This window comes from Oncorhynchus mykiss, chromosome 24 (assembly GCF_057628025.1).
Source record: "Oncorhynchus mykiss isolate SJ-2025 chromosome 24, ASM5762802v1, whole genome shotgun sequence".
Classification (NCBI taxonomy): domain Eukaryota; kingdom Metazoa; phylum Chordata; class Actinopteri; order Salmoniformes; family Salmonidae; genus Oncorhynchus; species Oncorhynchus mykiss.
In genome coordinates, this window is record NC_143045.1 from 1,113,552 (window position 1) to 1,130,012 (window position 16,461).

General features: G+C 40.6%; 1 protein-coding gene across 1 annotated transcript; it reads right to left on the bottom strand.

Annotated features, from left to right (window-relative positions):
* Positions 1-2,092: 2,092 nt before the first annotated feature.
* Positions 2,093-16,027, bottom strand: LOC110503513 (signal peptidase complex subunit 2). Its single transcript, XM_021581857.3, has 5 exons — positions 15,740-16,027; positions 6,280-6,363; positions 6,002-6,162; positions 3,625-3,759; positions 2,093-3,413 (listed from the first exon to the last, which is right to left on the bottom strand). The coding sequence occupies exons 1-5, from the start codon at positions 15,776-15,778 to the stop codon at positions 3,227-3,229; spliced, it is 606 nt and encodes a 201-aa protein (XP_021437532.1). The 5' UTR covers positions 15,779-16,027; the 3' UTR covers positions 2,093-3,226.
* Between the last annotated feature and the right edge of the window lie 434 nt (positions 16,028-16,461).

Sequence of the window (16,461 nt, forward strand, 5' to 3'; positions counted from 1 at the left end):
AAGAAGCTGATTAAACGGCATGATCATTACACAGGTGCACCTTGTGCTGGGGACACTAAAAGGCCACTCTACTTTTCCCAACATTTTTTGTGTTACAGCCGGAATGGTATGGGCAGGCATAAGCTACAAACAACAAACACAATTGCATTTTATCAATGGAAATTTTAATGCACAGAGATACTGTGACGAGATCCTTAGGCTCATTGTCGTGCCAGTCATCTGTCACCTTCACCTCATGTTTCAGCATGATAATGCACGTCCCCATGTTGCAAGGATCTGTACACAATTCCTGGAAGCTGAAAATATTTCACTTCTTCCATGGCCTGCATAATCATCATTCTTGTCACCCATTGAGCAGGTTTGGGATGCTCTAGATCGACATGTACGACAGCGTGTTCCAGTTTCCACCAATGCCCAATAACTTCGCACAGCCATTGAAGAGGAGTGGGACAACTTTCCACAGGCCACAATCAACAGCCTGATCAACTCTATGCGAAGGGCATGTTGCGCTGCATGTGGCAAATTTTGTCACACCAGATACTGACTGGTTTTCTGATCCACGCCCCTACCTTTTCTTTTAAGGGCATCTGTGACTAACAGATACAAATCCGAATTCCCAGTCATGTGAAATCTATAGATTAGGGCCTAATGAATTTATTTCAATTGACTGATTTCCTTATATGAACTGTAACTCAGTAAAATCTTTGAAATTGTTGCATGTTGAGTTCATATTTTTGTTCAGTACAGCTAGGCTAGCCTAAGCATAGAGCAGAGCTGTCTGACAAAATAATTGCACTAGTTTTTCAAATTAGATGAGGCATACTTTCACAAACTGTCTCTATTCCTGTCTCTTGTCCTTGTGTTGGGTACTTTCCTCTATCATGCGATCTGTGTGTATCTAAACTAACAAGTTAATTGCCTTGCCACATTTTTTGCAGTATTACTTAATTGCCTTGCTGCAAACAGGATGCATGTTTTGGAATATTATTTTTTTAGTACAGGCTTCCTTCTTTTCACTCAGTCAATTAGATTAGTATTGTGGAAGAGTAACTACAATGTTGATCCATCCTCAGTTTTCTCCTATCACAACCATTAAACACTAACTGTTTTAAAGTCACAATTGGCCTCATGGTGAAATCCGTGAGCGGTGTCCTTCCTCTCCTGCAACGGAGTTAGGAAGGACACCTGTATCTTTGTAGTGACTGGGTGTATTGATACACCATTCAAAGTGTAATTAATAACTTCACCATGCTCAAAGGGATATTCAATGTCTGTTTTTCTACCGATCTACCAATAGGTGCCATTCTTTGTGAAGCATTGGAAAATCTCACTGGTCTGTGTGGTTGAAATTAACTGCTCGACAGAGGGACCTTAGAGGTAGTCATTCAAAAATCATGTTAAACACGATTGCACAGTGAGTTCATGAAACTTGTGACTTGTTAAGCAAATGTTTATTCCTGAACTTTAGGCTTTTTATATATAAACAAAGGGGTTGAATACTTACTGACTCAAAACATTTCAGCTTTTATTAATTTGTAAACATTTCTAAAAACATAATTCCACTTCAACATTGTGGGGTATTGTGTGTAGGCCAGTGACACAACTGAATTTAATCAATGTTAAATTCAGTCTGTAACAACAAAATGTGGAAGTAAATGGGTGTGAATACTTTCTGAAGGCACTGTATGTCATGTGAATTAGGCGTGAGTGAAATCATTGTCAAACCCGCAAGAGATAGGCCTACTGTTGCACGCATGTCTAGATTGTTTAATTTCTATATGATCAACCCATAAATATTCTTTCAACTCCAAAGAAATGTCCTGTCTGTGGCACAGAAACCAGACTTGCTGCCTTTTTATCAAGACACCGGCTAGTAACTCATAACTGGTTAAGACTGCTCATGACTGCTAAATATCTGTCGACTAGGTGGGACTCAACTTAAGGCTTCATGCATAGCTTTCACCCATTAGAGTAGGAGTAAAACAGCGCTACTCTCAGCACTTGCGAGGAATTTTCTACTCTGCGACACTGTGGATACAGGCCCAGATCAGCACTCCTATTCATTGAAACACAGATCAAAAAGTAGACAATGTAAAAATGCATTAACTTTATTTGAAACTTATATGAACAGGTACATACAATAAGGTTGCTAAAGCCAAAAACCTACAGACAAAAATGGCAACATCTCTGTACCCCTCACTTTTAAAGTCATACTACAGAGAAATGCAGGAATATCATCCAACCTTCACAATATAAATTACATATCTAAAATGGTCATGCATTCGAGTGAGGATAACTGATCAATATCATTTCATTTTCAAACCGTTGACAAAAACATGTACATCAAAACAATTATCCCTGCTTTAAAGCGGAGCCGCAAAAGGTGAAACAGCGCCACTGATCACCCCTAGGCCTTTTATTATTTTTTGAAAAGGAGATGAGCATCCAGCAACATAATGAAAAATAAAATATCAGTACATACTCTGCTATGCTATCACACATGCAGTGATGTGCAATATCTGGAGGGGGGAGAAAAAAAAAATTGTTCGAAGTAATGTCTTTGTTGTAATATCGCAAAAGGACATGGCAGTTCCACCTAAACAGATTCCAAATTTAAAGAAATACGTCCAACAAACCATGTACTGAAGGGAGGCATGGCGGCGACGCTACGAAATGTATGGATACAGTCCCTCCAGATCATTTATTTTGCCCTATAAAGCCTTATGGTAACAAAATCCATTTAAAAAAAATACATACATGTAGAATTGCAAAGCTTTTAAAAGGACAGTAGTTGAATAAGGCTTTCAGGACAATTTAACATAATTTCCAACAAAAATTATCCGGTCGGTCACTGCACGCATTAAGTAAGGCTTTGTCCTAAAGCATAAAATCTGGGGAAGAAAAGTCAAAGAAGACCAATCTCTTCATTTTTAACAGCCATTCAAGGGAGAAGACATTTTTTTGCACCGATCAAGTTTTGTTAAGTTGTCCTAAGGGTCCTCAAAAGCAATGTCTAGATGAAACCTGTATCAAGGTAAACATAGGGGGGAAATGTAATGACAACCCTCAAATTTATTGGACAATTATAACAAGACAACAAATGCTGGCGTGCAGACTTTTATAACAACCAATAACTAATCCAAATGCACCCAGGATTGTACAATACCAGTGTGCTCTACTGCAGTTCATGCCGGTGTGGTGCAGCATTGTAAAGGTCTGATCATTATTATTTTGTCTTCTTTTCAGTGGCCAAGGTATTATGGAGTTTTGACACACACTTTTCAAACTGGTCCATGACCAGCGTTCCGTTCCCATCAAAGAAAGCCCCCACAGACTTTGTGATCTCTTGCTCCCGTGTGTGTTTGGACTTCCCATCTGTGAAGGACACTCTTAGTGTGTACTGGTCATCAAACCTGCAGAGAGTCGAAGTCACAACACCACACACTGTTAACACTTGAAAATTAAAACAAGCAAACAAATTTGCTAGGCAGGACTTTTCAATATCAAGATAAATTAAAAACATTACCAGGCATCATCTCTCAGAAAATGTGATTGTACCAACAAAATAATGCATAAAAAGGTCAACCACCCCCCCCCCCCCCCCCCCCCCCCCCCCAAAAGTACCTTTTCAGACTAGATGAAAGCTGCCAGGTGTGGTTAAGGTCCATGCCTGCGGGATCTTTCTGGACAGAAACGAGGAAGATGTTCTTCTCTTGGTAGGAGGTGTATAAGGTTAGAAAGCCCATCATTATGAAATACGTAAGGATCCGTTAGGGAAAACATGGATATATAAATTCCAGAATCCAATAACGGACATTTTCGGAAGGACAATTAAGTTACTAACATGCTGACCAGACCGCGCACATGTTCATTTTGTCCAACCACATTTTGGTTATTTTACCTGAAATGCACAAGGTCCTCTACTCCGACAATTAATCCACAGATTAAAGGGTACAAGTTTGTTTCTGGTTCTCTCTCCTCCTTCAGGCTTCTTCTTCTGAATTTATTTTGTTGGCAACCAACTGGACTGGAGTGTGGACCACACGTGAGCGGTGTGGTCAGCATGTAAGCCGTGATAAATGTAAAATAGGGTAATAATAACTCATCAAAAACATGTTATCAGTCTGTAAATGTCAAAATGCACAAGTGGACATAAAATAAATAAACTGTAGAGGCCTTTAAAACTTGTTAAGGATAGGGGGCAGTATTTCCCCTTTGGATGAATTGCATGCTCATAGTGAACTGCATCAAAATCTGTCCTAAATTGCTAATATATGCATATTATAATTAATATTGGATAGAAAACACTCTGACGTTTCTAAAACCGTTTGAATTATGTCTGTGAGTATAACAGAACTCACAGGGCAGGCAATCTTGCAAACTAGTTTTGAAATCCTGAAAGTTGGGGCAACTTTGACGTCATCGCCCCCTCCCTTCCCAACAAGTTCTGGATCTGGAAACACTTCCTATGTCTTCCACTAGATGTCCTCATTCAGTAGAAAGTGTAATGGAGCATTTGCTGTGAACTTTGACCTAATGGAAAGGAAATTGCTACAGTGTCGCAAAAGATTCATGTGCTTGAAGACGCGTATGCGTTTGTGCTTTGTCTGTTCCAATCAGCCCGAGATGAACTAGGATTGCCCGGTTGGAATGCTATTCGTTTTGTACGTTTATAACATTCTGAAGATTGATTCTGCACTTAGTTTGACCAGTTTCGTCGACCTGTAATATGTCATTTGGAAGTTTTGATGCAAAATTATCCTGGACCAGAAGTCATTTTTTGGGCATTTGAGCTGAAAGTGGTAGCAGATGTTGCTACATGGACACTAGAATTGAACATTATGAAACAAAACGATTTATTGTTGAAGTAGGACTCCTTGCACTACATTCTGATCGAAGACCATCAAAGGTAAGGGAATATTTATGTTGTAATTTTGTATTTCTGTTGACTCCAACACAGCGGAGAAATATTGTTACGTCTGAGCGCAGTCTCAGATTATTGCATGGTAGGCTTTTTCCGTAACGTAAAAAAAAAACATGTGACACAGCGGTTGCATTAAGAACCAGTGTATCTTTTTAATTATATGTAGAACATGTATCTTTAGTCAAAGTTTATGATGAGTATTTCTGTTATCTGGCGTAGCTTTCTATAATTCCTCCTGACATTTTGGAGAATTTTCTGAACATGGCGTCAATGTAAACCGAGATTTCTGGATATAAAATGCATATTATCGAACAAAACATAAAAGTACTGTGTAACATGTCATATGACTGTCATCTGATGAAGATTTTCAAGAGGTTAGTGAATTATATATTTTTTTTAATCGTGCTTTTGTCATTTTATATTTTGTTGTACAAAATGGCTACGTATTCTCGTTGTTTTGGTGGTGGTCTAACATAAATATATGCTGTGTTTTTGCCGTGAAACATTTTAAAAATCTGACACGATGGGTAGATGAACATGGTGTCTATCTTTCATTTGAGGTATTGGACTTGTTAATGTGTGGAGGTTAAATATTTCTACGAATATTTTTGCATTCCCTGCGCCACCGTTTCAGCTGAACGGGAGGGGGGGGGGTGTAGTTCCTGTAGGGGAACCCATAGGCTTAACTTAAAGCAATATCCACAGTTGGATGAATTGTTTTATAAAAGCAATAAGGCATGTTAGGCTGTGCTGTGTTAGGATTGCATTACACCAATGGAATGTAGAAATTAAATGACATAAAATAAAGTTTACGTGCACAACGATGGCACAGTTTGACATCATTTAGCACAATCAACACTGCCATCATTCCTCCACACACTTCCCACAATTAATATTTGCTAACTTTAGTTGGACCATGTAGATGGGCGTATTGCACAGTGGTAGGTGTAACGAGGAATCATGGCGGTGGTCGTAGTAGTAAATTACCTCAAACTGTAGGCACTTATGCCATCTTTATGCATGTCTTCTACTGTGACAAAGCAGTAGTTTAATTATTTTTTTCCCTTAAAAGGATATGATATAACACAGATTGCCAGGACTGGCTTGGACTCAGGGAATGGATGAAGGAAGTCCCAAATTAAAGCTACGATGGCGAAGAGGCAGGAGATTGTGCAAATGAGGAGACGTCCATCTACGAGATTGAAGTTCTCGGCATAACCATACTTCTCCAAGAGCACCTGATGAATGTTGGAAAAATATGATCATAAGATGTAAAATGTCAAAACCATACAAGAGACTGGAAATCAGCTAATTTGTCTGTGTACATTTTTCCCCTCATTGTACTGTATGCAAACCTTCTTCGCTGCATCATCAAGAGAATTCTTGACAGCTGCACCATCCCATTTGTCAATCTTCACAGGTTTCTCATCAATCCTCCACTGAAAACAAATAACAATGGTCAATAGTATGAGCAACACAGTTCTTGATAGTTAGCAAACTCCTATTGCAGGGGAATGTTAGATGACAATTACGCCTTGTTCACACTGCAGGCCTTAATGCTCAAAATCAGTTGTCTATTTTGGACTGACTGTCCAAACATCAAGTTACAAGTGACCAAATTAGGTGTGTGTGTGTGTGTTCGTTCAGACAGCAGTCATTTGCTGACAAGGCTATGCTATTTGTCATAGTAATGAGGGGTGTGTGTGCGCTCGCATTGGTGGTGGTGTTTGTGCTTCCTGTCACTCAGGAAGTTAAGTTTCCCATTTGCTTTGAATGTTCAAAATCATAGGATAACACTTAAAGCCAAAGGATGGATATATATAAGATGATCCAACTTTCAAAACAAGTCCTAGCATAGGTAGCTGTTTTGCTTTCTAGCACTTGCTTTCCATTCACTATATTTGTTTGTAAACAATTAACTAGCTTGTTAGCTACCACATGTTCTTAACAAAAAGTTAGAGTAGCTAGCAAGCAACAAGGTATGCTGAATTAACAGTCTAAATACCACTTGAGGGCAGATAAAGACAAGTCACATGGCCAGGAATCAGGTCAGATTCCATGTGCCTTGTGACTGTTCAGACTGCATGAAAACTAAAAGATTTGAATCGGACATGCAAATCAAAAGATTGAGTCACTTCAAACTAATGATGCACAGATTTTTAGCCGATACCTAATATTTTACATGCAAAAAAAAAAAAAAAACACAATACTGAATTTTAGTGCCATTTTATGCATTCTAGTACAGGTAAATAGTTTATACACACACACACACACACACACACACACACACACGTCTAAGGCACTGCATCTCAGTGCAAGAGGCATCACTACAGTCCCTGGTTCGAAACCAGGCTGTATCACATCCGGTCGTGATTGGGAGTCCTATAGGACGGTGCACAGGGTAGTCGTCCGGGTTTGGCCAGGGTAGGCCGTCATTATAAATAAGAATTTGTTAACTGACTTACCTAGCTAAATAAAAGGTTACTTAGTTGGAGTTTACATATGTCCTTATTACCAGTAAAACAATCAAAACCGATTTATTTTACTTACTTGTTGTGCTGTTTTGTTGTTAGTTTGATCAGTCGTTTCATTCTCAACCAGGATTTCTATCGAACGCCGTTTGGGTCTTTGGGTGTCAAAAAAAGATACTCTAACGTGTCAAATAACACTATTTGACGTGTCAATTAAGCTTGTTGACCAATCAAGACCTGAATATGACTGCACGACACATTCAAATTGAACGCGTTCATTAATTTCTCACGTAGTTATTACACATCGATTACACTATCCACTCGTATTTCATACGTCACAACAATTCATTGAAACAAATGCTATGATGCTAGTAAAGTTGTCTCGCACACCTGCTGTGCTGGTCATAAAAAAAAAGCTAGCTAGCTCATGGATGCAAACAATGTTCTTCCTCCAAAACGACAATTTGTTTCAGTAGCTATAGTTAGCCAACCACATAGCTAGGTGTCATCCTCTAAAATAACCCTAATTTATAAGACAGTTCTTTGATGAACGGTGGTCGGACCATCTATGTGAAGCTAGCCACAATAAGGATTAGCCACAGCCACATTACCACCCCCCCAAGTCAATACTTTGTAGAGCCACCTTTTGAAGCAATTACAGCTGCAAGTCTCTTGGGGTATGTATCTATAAGCTTGGCACATCTAGCCACTGGGATTTTTGCCCATTCTTCAAAGGCAAAACTGCTCCAGCTCCTTCAAGTTGGATGGGATCTGCTGGTGTACAGCAATCTTAACTTCTTTGGGATAGGGGGCAGCATTTTCACTTTTGGATGAATAGTGTTCCCAGAGTAAACTGCCTCCTACTCAGGTCCCAGATGCTAATATATGCATATTATTATTAGGATTGGATAGAAAGCACTCTGAAGTTTCTAAAACTGTTTGAATGATGTCCGAGTATAACAGAACTCATATGGCAGGCAAAAACATGAGAAAAAAATCCAACCCGGAAGTGGGAAATCTGAGGTTTGTAGGCTTTCAAGTCTTTGCCTATCCAAATTTGGTCCAATTGCACTTCCTAAGGCTTCCACATGTATTGTGTAACATGAAGTCCTATGAGTGTCATCTGATGAAGATCAAAGGTTAGTGATTAATTTTCTCTCTATTTGTGCTTTTTGTGACTCCTCTCTTTGGCTGGAAAGTGGCTGGGTTTTTCTGTGGCTTGGTGGTGACCTAACATAATCGTTTGTGGTGCTTTCGCTGTAAAGTATTTTTAAAATCAGACACTGTGGCTGGATTAACGAGAATTGTATCTTTAAAAATTGTGCCTTGTGAGATTTCTGTTGATTTGTATTTGGCACCCTCATTGGCTGTTGGCCAGTCCTAGACAGGTTAAGTTATACCACAGATTCTGAATTGGATTGTGATCTGGGCTTTGACTAGGCCATTGCAGGACATTTAAATGTTTCCCCTTAAACCACTCGAGTGTTGCTTTAGCAGTATGCTTAGGGTCATTGTCCTGCTGGAATGTGAACCTCCATCCCAGTCTCAAATCTCTGGAACAGGTTTCCCCTCGAAAATGTCCCTGTATTTAGCGCCATGCATCATGCCTTCAATTCTGACCAGTTTCCCAGTCCCTGCCGATGAAAAACATCCCCACAGCATGCATGATGTTGCCAAAAACGCTTCACTGTGGGGATGGTGTTCTCGGGGTGACGAGAGGTGTTGGGTTTGCGCCAGACAGTTTTCCTTGATGGCCAAAAAGCTACATTTTAGTCTTATCTGACCAAAGTACCTTCTTCCATATGTTTAGGGAGTCTCCCACATGCCGTTTGCTTATTTTTTTTCCCACTAACTTCTTACGGCTGAAATCCCGTTAAAGTGGTCCTATGGACATATACTCCAATCTCCGCTGTGGAGCTTTTGCAGCTCCTTCAGGGTCATCTTTGGTCTCTTTGTTGCCTCTGATTAATGCCCTCCTTGCCTGGTCCATGAGTTTGGGCGGGCGGCAGTCTCTTGGCAGGTTTGTTGTGGTGCCATATTCGTTCCATTTTTAAAAATAATGGATTTAATGTTTAATATATTTTTTTATAACTCCACCCTGATCTGTACTTCTCCACAACTTTGTCCCTGACTTGTTTGGAGAGCTCCTTGGTCATCATGGTGCCGCTTGCTTGGTGGTGTTGCAGACTCTGGAGCCTCTTTCGGCACAGAGATACAGTGCCTTGCGAAAGTATTCGGCCCCCTTGAACTTTGCGACCTTTTGCCACATTTCAGGCTTCAAACATAAAGATATAAAACTGTATTTTTTTGTGAAGAATCAACAACAAGTGGGACACAATCATGAAGTGGAACGACATTTATTGGATATTTCAAACTTTAACAAATCAAAAACTGAAAAATTGGGCGTGCAAAAATATTCAGCCCCCTTAAGTTAATACTTTGTAGCGCCACCTTTTGCTGCGATTACAGCTGTAAGTCGCTTGGGGTATGTCTATCAGTTTTGCACATCGAGAGACTGACATTTTTTCCCATTCAGATTGTATAACAGTGTAAATTTGCGGTCCCCTCAAAATAACTCAACGCACAGCCATTAATGTCTAAACCGCTTGCAACAAAAGTGAGTACACCCCTAAGTGAAAATGTCCAAATTGGGCCCAATTAGCCATTTTCGCTCCCCGGTGTCATGTGACTCGTTCAAAATATATTTCATATTCGTCAAAGTAGCCACCCTTTGCCTTGATGGCAGCTTTGCACACTTGCCATTCTCTCACCTGGAATGCTTTTCCAACAGTTTTGAAAGAGTTATATGCTGAGCACTTGTTGGCTGTTTTTCCTTCAATCTGCGGTCCAACTCTTAAACAGTGGGAAACCAGATGGGATGGCGTATCGCTGCAGAATGATGTGGTAGCCATGCTGGTTAAGTGTGCCTTGAATTCTAAATAAATCAGTGACAGTGTCACCAGCAAAGCACCCCCACACCTCCATGCTTCAAGGTGGGAACCACATATTTGGAGCGCATTCGTTTACCTACTCTGTGGCTGGAACAACAAAAAGTCCTCAGACCAAAGGACAGATTTCCAAAAGGTCTAATGTCCAGTGCTCGTGTTTCTTGGCCCAAGCAAGTCTCGCATTATTGGTGTCTTTTAGTAGTGAAGAGGCGACTCCGGGATGCTGGCCTTCAGGCAGAGTTCCTCTGTCCAGTTGTGTTCTTTTGCTCATCTGAATCTTTTATTTTTATTGGCCGGTCTGAGATATGGCTTATTTTCTTTTATGCAACTCTGCCTAGAAGGCCAGCATCCCAGAGTCGTCTCTTCATGGTTGACGTTGAGACTGGTGTTTTGCGGTACTATTTAATGAAGCTGCCAGTTGAGGACTTGTGAGGCGTCTTCTCAAAACTAGACACTAATATACTTGTCCTCTTGCTCAGTTGTGCACAGGGTCTCCCACTTTCTATTCTGGTTAGAGACAGTTTGCTCTGTTCTGTGAAGTGAGGAGTAGACAGCGTTGTACGAGATCTTCAGTTTCTTGGCAATTTTTTGCATGGAATAGCCTTATAATTTCTCAGAAGGTATTTGTTTCTGGCCATTTTGAGCCTGTAATCGAACCCACAAATGCAGATGCTCCAAATACTCAACTAGTCTAAAGAAGGCCAGTTGTAATTGCTTCTTTAATTAGCACAACAGTTTTCAGCTGTGCTAACATAATTGCAAAAGGGTTCTCTAATGATCAATACACCTTTTAAAATTATAAATTTGCTAACAATATGACATTGGAACACAGGAGTCATGGTTGCTGATAATGGGCCTCTGTACATCTATGTAGATATCCATAAAAAAAATCTGCCGTTTCCAGCTACAAGTCATTTATAACATTAACAATGTCTACACTATTTTTGATCAATTTGGTGTTATTTTAATGGACAATTATTTTTTGCTTTTCTTTCAAAAACAAGGACATTTCTAAGTGACCCCAAACTTAACGGTAGTGTACGCTTTTTTTCCCACTCTGTTGTACACGAGACTAATAACACCAGAAAATCAGCTCCAAGTAATTTTAATTCAAGAAATCTATTCCTAAGTATTCACACACAGAGACAAATGTGATCGTATACAGCAAAGCTGTATAAGCTGTAAGCAAGGTTTAAAATTATTGTTTTAGTAAAACATCTGTTTGAGCTTCTTGCAGTCAATTTGCAGTCTACAAATTTGTAATTATGTTCCGGCCACCCGACCATCCGCTCAAAAAAAGAAAGGCCTGCGGCTGAATCTAGTTGTTGATTCCTACAGTACAGTATGGGGAGCACAGATAACATGAATGCTACAGCCTGAGCAAAATGCCAGACAGCAAATAGTTGACTAAAGAACGAAAAATAATACAGGAATTGTAAGAAAGTCTAAATAATATACACAAAATATTTTATTATTTCACAGTCATTCTATTTTGCGATTGATGTCTACCCTATGTGGACCCGAAAAAGATAAAAATGTTCAATGTTTTGTTCACTACATCACCAAAAGTATGTGGACACCTGCTCTTCAAACATCTCATCCCAAAATCATGGGCATTAATATGGAGTTGGTCCTCCCTTTGCTGCTGTAACAGCCGCCATTCTTCTGGGAAGGCTTTCCACTAGCTGTTGGAATATTGCTATGGGGACTTGCTTCCAATCAGCCACAAGATCATTAGTGAGGTTGGGCACTGATGTTGGGCGATTAGACCTGGCTCGCAGTCAGCCACCAGTTCGTCCCAAAGGTGTTCAATGGAGTTGAGGTCAGGGCTCTGTGCAGGCCAGTCAAGGTCTTCCACACTGATCTCAACAAACCATTTCTGTATGGACCTCGATTTATGCATGGGGGCAATGTTGTGCTGAAACAGGAAAGGGCCTTACCCAAACTGTTGCCACAAAGTTGGACACAAAGAATCGTCTAGAATATCATTGTACGTTGTAGCGTTAAGATCCCTTTCACTGGAACTAAGGGGCCTAGCCCAAACCATGAAAGACAGCCCTGAGCATTATTCTTCCTCCACCAAACTTTACAGTAGGCACTGTGCAGGCAGAGTTTTCCTGGCATCCGCCGAACACAGATGGTGTTTTCGTCCATCGTACTTCCAGATGGTGAAGCGGGATTTATCACTCCAGAGAACACGTTTCCACTGCTCTAGAGTCCAATTGCAGCAAGCTTTACACCACTCCTGCTGACGCTTGGCATTGCGCATGTTGATCTTAGGCTTGTGCACGGATGTTCGGGAATAGAACCCCATTTCATCAAGCTCCAACTAACAGTGATTGTGTTGCTTCCAGAGGCAGTTTGGAACTCGGTAGTTTGTTCCAACCGAAGACAGACTATTTTTACGCGCCACACTTCAGCGGTACTGTTCTGTTAGCTTGTGTGGCTTACCACTTCGCGGCGGAGCCGTTGTTGCTTATAGACGTTTCCACTTCACAATAACAGCACTAAATGTTGACCGGGCAGAAATGTGAACTTTTTTTTTAACCTTTATTGAACTAGGCAAGTCAGTTAAGAACAAATTCTTATTTTCAATGACTGCCTAGGAACAGTGGGTTATCTGCCTTGTTCAGAACGACAGATTTTTTTACCTTGTCAGCTCGGGATTAGATCATGCAACCTTTCGGTTACGAGTCCAACGCTTCAACCACTAGGGTACCTGCCATCCTATGACGGTGCCACATTTAAAGTCACTGAGCTCTTCAGTAAGGCCATTCTACTGCCAATGTTTGTCTATGGAGATTGCATGGCTGCGCACTCAATTTTATACACCTGTCATTAACGGGTGTGGCTGAAATAGCCAAATCCACTAATTTGAAGGGGTATCCACATCTGTTTAAAAATATACAGTGGAGAGAACAAGTATTTGATAACCTGCAAAATCGGCAATCGGGGTTTCCTACTTACAAAGCATGTAGAGGTCTGTAATTTTTATCATAGGTACACTTCAACTGAGAGAAGGAATCTAAAACAAAAATCCAGAAAATCACATTGTATGATTTTTAAGTAATTAATTTGAATTTTATTGCATGAAATAAGTATTTGATACATCAGAAAAGCAGAACTTAATATTTGGTACAGAAACCTTTGTTTGCAATTACAGAGATAATATGTTTCCTGTAGTTCTTGACCAGGTTTGCACACACTGCAGCAGGGATTTTGGCCCACTTCTCCATACAGACCTTCTCCAGATCCTTCAGGTTTCGGGGCTGTCGCTGCGCAATACGGACTTTCAGCTCCCTCCAAATATTTTCTATTGGGTTCAGGTCTGGAGACTGGCTAGGCCACTCCAGGACCTTGAGATGCTTCTTACAGAACCACTCCTTAGTTGCCCTGGCTGTGTGTTTCGGGTCGTTGTCATGCTGGAAGAACCAGCCACGACCCATCTTCAATGCTCTTACTGAGGGAAGGAGGTTGTTGGTCAAGATCTCGCGATACATGGCCCCATCCATCCTCCCCTCAATACGGTGCAGTCGTCCTGTCCCCTTTGAAGAAAAGCATCCCCAAAGAATGATGTTTCCACCTCCATGCTTCACGGTTGGGATGGTGTTCTTGGGGTTGTACTCATCCTTCTTCCTCCAAACACGGCGAGTGGAGTTTAGACCAAAAAGCTCTATTTTTGTCTCAGACCACATGACCTTCTCCCATTCCTCCTCTGGATCATCCAGATGGTCATTGGCAAACTTCAGACGGGCCTGGACATGCACTGGCTTGAGAAGGGGGACCTTGTGTGAGCTGCAGGATTTTAATCCATGATGGTGTAGTGTGTTACTAATGGTTTTCTTTGAGACGGTGGTCCCAGCTCTCTTCAGGTCATTGACCAGGTCCTGCCGTGTAGTTCTGGGCTGATCCCTCACCTTCCTCATGATCATTGATGCTCCACGAGGTGAGATCTTGCATGGATCCCCAGACAGAGGGTGATTCCATTTTCTAATAATTGCGCCAACAGTTGTTGCCTTCTCACCAAGCTGCTTGCCTATTGTCCTGTAGCCCATCCCAGCCTTGTGCATGTCCTTACACCCTCTCTGGTGTTGGCCATTGTGGAGAGGTTGGAGTCTGTTTGATTGAGTGTGTGGACAGGTTTCTTTTATACAGGTAACGAGTTCAAACAGGTGCAGTTAATACAGGTAATGAGTGGAGAACAGGAGGGCTTCTTAAAGAAAAACTAACAGGTCTGTGAGAGCTGGAATTCTTACTGGTTGGTAGGTGATCAAATACTTATGTCATGCAATAAAGTGCAAATTAATTACTTAAAAATAATACAATGTGATTTTCTGGATTTTTGTTTTAGATTCCGTCTCGCACAGTTGAAGTGTACCTATGATAAAAGTTAGACCTCTACATGCTTTATAAGTAGGAAAACCTGCAAAATTGGCAGTGTTTAAAATAACTTGTTCTCCCCACTGTGTGTGTGTGTGTGTGTATATGTATATATATATATATATATATATCTCTCATGTTTGGCTCTGGAATTTCCCTTAATATTCTGATGCTTTTTTTTTTTTTTTTACCTTAACATAGAGGGGGGGATAACCGAACCGACCTAAAAATATATATTTTTAAATATTGCTCAGCACTATTTTCCAGTGGATATATGGTCTCACATTCGTACCGCCAAAAGGACCAACTGGTAAAGTACATACAATTAGAATTGTATTCAACATTCTGGCTCGTAGAGGTCATGAGGAAACTTTCCCGATTCAAACATTCATTTCTGCCCGACGTAGAATTTAATGCAATTGAACGTCGGGTTTCCAGGCAAAAAAAATACCAGGCTCCAATTGTTAAACAATTGCACTGTTACAATGAATGCAATCCAAGATAGTACGGTTAAATTGTTGCTGCAGTATAGAATTACTGGTTATCTAGTTACTGTAGCTAGTCACTATAACTATACATCTAGTGAAGTTGTCAGCATATGCTACCTATAGTTTCCTAGCTAGCTATCCAGCGCGTAGTGTTAACATCTGGAAAGCCATCAACGAGGAATAATATTAGCTAGTAGCATGCTAGGCTAGCCATAGCTCATCCAAGTTAGCTAGCTGGTCAATAAGCTTCCCTCACTTCAAATCAGATCTGCGTTCCTCTTGAAATTAGAACATACAAACAGCCCACGTTATTTGTATAGCCAATGCCCTCAAGAAAGTGAAACTAGCTTGCTAACTACTGTTAATATTAGCTCAAAATTAACGGTCTGTCTGTTACTAGTAGACATGCCTGTCGTGGCGTAATACAATATTGGCTATGCGGTCAACTATTGAAAAATACCCAAGGTTTAATTTCCGATCCCCGTGTCTTATAAAATGTAGCATGAATTAGTGTAATATAATTCTTACTTTCTCAAGTAGACCATTCTTCCCATTTCTGGCTGCCATCTTTCCTTCCTGTAAATTTGCTGTGAGTGACCTGGAACAATGTGATTGGCTAAAATCATAATTTTTGCAGCCAACCAAACTAACTAGGAACGACGTACGTTTACGGAAGCGATGTTGAGTGTTTTTATTTACCCCCACCGTTCAAACAAAGAATGAGGATTCAATGGGTGGATCCGATTATGCAGAATCGCGGGGCACCGGCATTGGCCCGTGACATGAACGGGCAAAAGCGCTGAGGGAGGAGCACCCTTCGTAAACCGAACAGTAATCTGCGCAGCTCGGTCATGTTGTTACAAGGCAGCATGGTGCATCAACCAGAAACAGTCAAGATGTCATATATCTTCACATCACTTTTGCATGTGAATATACATAATCCTACACATTACTCCACGTGCTTAATTAAGTCACTTTTGTTATGAGGTGATTTCACCGTGGGCTTTGAACCGTTCATGCGTGCCAGATAAATCGAAACCCCTCATTTTAGCTCGCCCAGCTCACATGTTCGTTAACAATCTGGGCAAGCCGCAAAGTCATAAACCCTGCCCACATCGACAATTTATCTTCTTAAAACCTGATTTGAACCCCAACCTTAAATTAACACCAAAATTATCATTTTAGTTTTCATGATGAAATCGAAGGGGGAATATAGATTTCTCTGTCTAGTATGTATACAGAACAAAAAT